The 5,173-nt window shown below is 39.8% G+C and overlaps 1 protein-coding gene across 1 annotated transcript in view; it reads left to right on the top strand.

Moving 5' to 3' along the window:
* LOC103202721 (argonaute RISC catalytic component 3) overlaps positions 1–5,173 on the top strand; it is a 157,242-nt gene that overhangs the window by 136,723 nt on the left and 15,346 nt on the right. Inside the window, exon 16 of the mRNA XM_007947648.2 lies at positions 2,240–2,341. Within this exon, the coding sequence (XP_007945839.2) occupies positions 2,240–2,341 (102 nt within the window). The remainder of the gene's footprint in view (positions 1–2,239; positions 2,342–5,173) is intronic.

The raw sequence follows: 5,173 nt of genomic DNA, 5'->3' as shown, positions 1-5,173 counted from the left end.
AGAAGGGACCATTCCCTGGAGAAGGATGTCATACTTGGTAGGGTGGAGGGTCGACAAAAGAGGGGAAGGCCTTCAACGAGATGGATTGACACTGTGGCTGTGATGATGGGCTCAAGTATAGCAGGGATTGTGGATCTGGCGCAGGATCAGGCAGTGTTTTGTTCTGCTGTGCATGGGGTCGCTATGAGTCGGAAATGACTTGACAGCACCTAACAACAACAACAATAGCAGTAGTTATAATTTTATTATAGCTTCTAGATTGTAAAAGTCCTTTGATCCCAAATTACTAGGTCCATTTCTATACCTAAAACACCAACAGTTTCTTCAAAAAGAGGATTAGGAGAATATAAGTTAGATTTAATCATTACTAGCATCTGATGTTTAGTTGTGACAGGCCTTCATTTTTTTGAATTTTCTTTCGCCCTTGCTCTAGATAATGCTATTGATAATAACTAACTCACTGCCATCAAGTTGGATCCAACTCATAGAGACCCCTCCTTGGGTTTGTGAGGCGGTATCACTGCGGAAGTAGATTGCCCAAAAGGGTGAATAATTATAGATGAGGAAACAGCAGCATGAAGAGGTTTAATATATCTTGTGCTAGATCACACAACTATAAATGGTGAAGCTATGATATGAAACTAGGCATTTCAGTGTCTCTCTAAATAACTTTTTATACATATTATTTAGGTTTTTTAAAATAGGCATAATTGAGTGGATTGTGAACTGTTATCTTTGTTTTTTGCTTAGGAAAGGCTAGTCAGGTGGTCCACACGTCTATAACTCAAATTGTTGCTTAATGGTAGTCCCTCACATAGCAGAAATAATGTCTGAGTCAGTGAAATAGTTTGTGATTTGCCAGCCTTGTAAACCTAGCCTTATAGTTGGTGATTTTCAATGTATTGGAGATAATGAAGTATGGTACACATGTGCATTTTAAAGTATTTTGCTAGGAACTTTTCATTATCAGGAATTAGAATCATTTCAGTCACATCATATCCACTTAGAGAAAATCATGACTTTGTTCTCTTACAAGATACTGAAATTGATAATATGAAATAAAAAAGAATAGGGCTTTGAGGTGATTTCAGTGTTTGAATCCCAATTATGGACTTTATTGTTTTCTGTTGGGCATATAGAACCTGAGTGTTAGTTGCCTAAAACAAGTAAGAATAATAACTAACTTGCAGGATTATTATGAGGATTAGAAATAGTGTATGTACCCTAGCACATAAATGCTTATTAACAAATGGTGGCTTTTATTGATGATGTTATTGGCATTATTTCAAAAAATATGTTTTCCCAGGAAAATGCTAATTTTCCTAAGTTACACATTCAAGGGTACGTACTGTGCACAAGTACCATAAATTGGAGCAGTAACAATTAACAAAATGTCTTCCACCCATATTGGGATCGACTGCCAGCTAAGCAGCTCTAGAGCCTCTATAACTCTTTGTAACGTATGAACTCTCTCAGCAACTTCAAAGAATAGAAACCAGGCTCTTCCCATAAGATAGGCAGCCTACAGTGATCTTTCAAAATGGCTTGCTACTCACTTGACCCAGTAAATCCCACAAAATCATGCAAATAAAGAGATTCAAATCTTCAGGTCCATTCTAAGAACATCCATGAAACTACCCAAGCCATCAAGGATATACACATCTGAAAAGCCACAAAATTTCTGAAAGATGCCACTTTACAGAAGCAATAAGTGCCACCTAGCATTATAATGGTAGAATTGGTAGGTGCGCCCAGGCCAAACAATGGGACTAGACATAGAGATGGGAGCCAAAAAAAAGTGCTGAATTTTTACTGCACGTACTTAAAAATGTAGAGAGTAATGCTGAACCTTAAGGTTTAGATGTAGATTCTCTGGTCATTCAGCACAGATAGGTGAATAAAGCTGGTATATGAGCTCCCCCTGCCACATGAAGACCCTAAACCACAAGAGGAGGTTGAACAGAAGAAAAAGATAATCCCAGAAGAAACTGAAAAAAACAAAAACTTATAGCTCAGTAGTAAATTCACCATAAAATAAAATGCAAATAAAAATAAAAGTAGGATTTAAAAAAAAAAAAAAAGACTAGGAACCAAGAATAGAATAAGTTCCGCTCTTAATGCTTGCTTAAGTAATTTTTCGAACTGAAAGTAGTGAAACATGGGATAAGCCATATACATTTGTGAAAAATGCTTTTAGGCATGTTCTTTATCTTTGTCTTATTTGACCAAACAAATCTAGGTTGGAAGAAGTGGCAATATTCCAGCTGGAACAACAGTTGATACAGATATTACACACCCATATGAGTTTGATTTTTACCTCTGTAGCCATGCTGGAATACAGGTGAGTTTGTACTTTGGGTGGAATGTTTTAATTTAAAAACTTTTCAGTGTTATGCCTACTTTTAAAATCCTTTCTTGGTAACTTTTTATTATGATTTAAGTGAAAACTTACAGAGCCACATGGGTTTTCTAGTCAATCATACACATTTTGATTTATGATGTTGAGTACAATCCCCACGATGTAACAGCATTCTTTCCACTTCCTCCTCACTTACTGTTGCCATTCGTCCTTTCCTACCCCTTCCTGCCTTTGGAACTTTATCCCTGGGCAAATGCTCCCCTTTTGAGCTTGTGTGGTTGGTTGTTCTAGGGATTGCATACCTCCCTGGTGATAGCATTCACCTTATAGGCTGTCTGTTGTTTGGCTAAAAGTTGAGCTAGAGAGGTAAGTTAACTTCCCTTTAGCATCTCTTATAAGACTGGTCTGGTTTTAACAAATTTCCTTAATTTCTGTTTATCTATCCTAATTTCACCGTCATACTTCAGGAATAGTTTTGCTGGGTATATAATTCTTGGTTGGAATTTTTTTTCTCTCAGGGTTTTATATATATCATCCCATTGCTTTCTCACCTGTGTGGTTTCTGCTGAGAAATCGGGGCTTAGTCCTATTGATTGCCGTTTGTAGGTAACATCTCATTTTTCGTGCTGCTTTTAGGATTCTTTCTTTGTCTTTGGTTTTGATGAGTTTGATGATGATCTATCATCATCCTGTTCTGGAATTCTGATTACACATAGGTTATTTCTCTTGATGGTATCCTACATGAATCTTAGACTTTCTTCATTTTGTTTTGATCTTTTTTCTGATTGATCCCTTACCAAAGTAGTATTGAGTCTTCAATCTCACTAATTCTGTCGTCCATTGATTCAGTTCTCTGCTATTCATAAAGTTGTCCCTGGCCAATTCTTTGAGAAGTGGATGGCCTCCTCCTTCTTCCTAGTCTGTCTCAGTCTGCAAGTCGGGCTGATACCTATGTACCATGTGCACCCCACTGGGTTTGAAACACCAGTGGCACAACCTCAAGGCTCACAACAACACATCACCACAGGACAAACCAACAGACAAGTTTGTCTCCCTATTGAAAACCTCTCCAACCACCCTTACCTGGATCCCTGCAGCTGACTCCTCACTCTGACCTGGTCCTCTTGGCCTTTTCTGTCCTTTCCCTGCTTTCCCACCTTACTGCTTATGGGACGTGGCCTGGGTTCCCTCTCCTTACCTGGATCCCTACAGCTGACTCCTCTATCTATTCCAGTCCCATTTGCCTTTTCTGTCCTTTCCCTGCTTTCCCACCTTGCCACTTATGGGGTGTGGCCTGGGTTCCCGCTCCTCACCTGGATCCTTGCAGCTGACTCCTCACAACTGGACCAATAAGCAGTATCACGATAAATGGAGAAAAGATCGGGGTTGTCAAAGAATTCACGTTGCTTGGTTCTACAGTCGATGCCAATGGAAGCAGCAGTCAGGACATTAGACAATGTGTAGCACTGGGCAGGTTGGCTGCAAAGGAATTCTTTCAAGTGCTGAGGAGCAAGGATGTCTCCTTGAGGACCAAGGTGCGCCTGACACAAGCCATGATATTTCCAATCGCCTCGTATGCATGTGAGAGCTGGACAATGAATAAGGAAAACTGAAGAAGAGTTGATGCTTTTGAGTTATGGTGCTGGCGAAGAATGCTGAAAGTACCATGGACTGCTACAAGAACTAACAGATCTGTCCTGGAGGAAGTGCAGCTGAAATGCTCTTTGGAAGCGAGAATGGCCAGACTTTGTCTCACCTACTTTGGTCATGTTGTCCGAAGGGACCATTCCCTGGAGAAGGATGTCATGCTTGGTAAGGTGGAGGATCGACAAAAGAGGGGAAGGCCTTCAACAAGATGGATTGACACGGTAGCTGCGACAATGGGCTCAAGTATAGCAAGGATCATGGAGCTGGCGCGGGATCAGGCAGTGTTTCATTCTGTTGTGCATGGGTTCACTATGAGTCGGAAATGACTCGACGGCACCTAACAACAACAACAACATTAATTCAGTTCTCCTTCTTCACCCATTCATTGTGTTATCTATTTCTGAAATTTTGTATTAATCTTCTGATATCCAGCTGTAGATTTTGTATTGTTTCTAGTTTTTCACTTATTTTGTCATTTTGTTCTTGTATTGTCTTCCCAAATTGTTCTAGGGTTTCGTCTGTGTTTTCCTTAATTTTTCAGTGTTTTCTTTGACCCATCTCTCAATCTGTTGAAGGTACCTAAATATAATTCTTTTGGATTACTTACCAGGTACTTCCAACGCTGCCACTTCCTCAGGGATCTTTTCTGGGCTGTATCCTGGTCCTTGTTTCTACTTTATATGGCTTCTTGGCATGGACTGTGATGGTCTGTTGTCTCCAAGACATTGTGACATTTTGACACTGCTGTATTTATGTTTAATTTGTGATTGTATGTTGTTGTGATTCACTCAAGATTTTTTTTTTCCCTGTTTTTGTTTTGATGTATCTGAGTAAACAGGATACTGTGTTCTTCTTTAGCTAGTTGGCAGCACTTGTTCACTCACCACCTATTTCCTGGTGGGTGTGATAGAGAATGAGAGTGGGTGCACAGATCTCTGTTAGCTGTTTGTGAAGAACAGTTAAAGGTGAGTTGGCTGGTATTGGATATCATATATTGTTGGCCAGTTGGTGCAGAAGCAAATGGGGACCCTCACTCAGTAGGTGAGGCTGCAGGAGGTGCAGGTATAGTTGGGTCATGTGGGCATAGCTGCTGTCTCCCATGCAGTTAGACAAAAACAACAATCAAAAATAACACCAAAAAGTACAAACAAGAAGACAAAAAAAAAA

The sequence above is a fragment of the Orycteropus afer genome, unplaced genomic scaffold (assembly GCF_000298275.1).
Source record: "Orycteropus afer afer isolate SDZICR_OR568_19922 unplaced genomic scaffold, OryAfe1.0 scaffold00192, whole genome shotgun sequence".
Taxonomy (NCBI): Eukaryota; Metazoa; Chordata; class Mammalia; order Tubulidentata; family Orycteropodidae; genus Orycteropus; species Orycteropus afer.
Note: the sequence above shows the minus strand (reverse complement) of the source record. Positions and strands in the feature narration are given on the sequence as shown.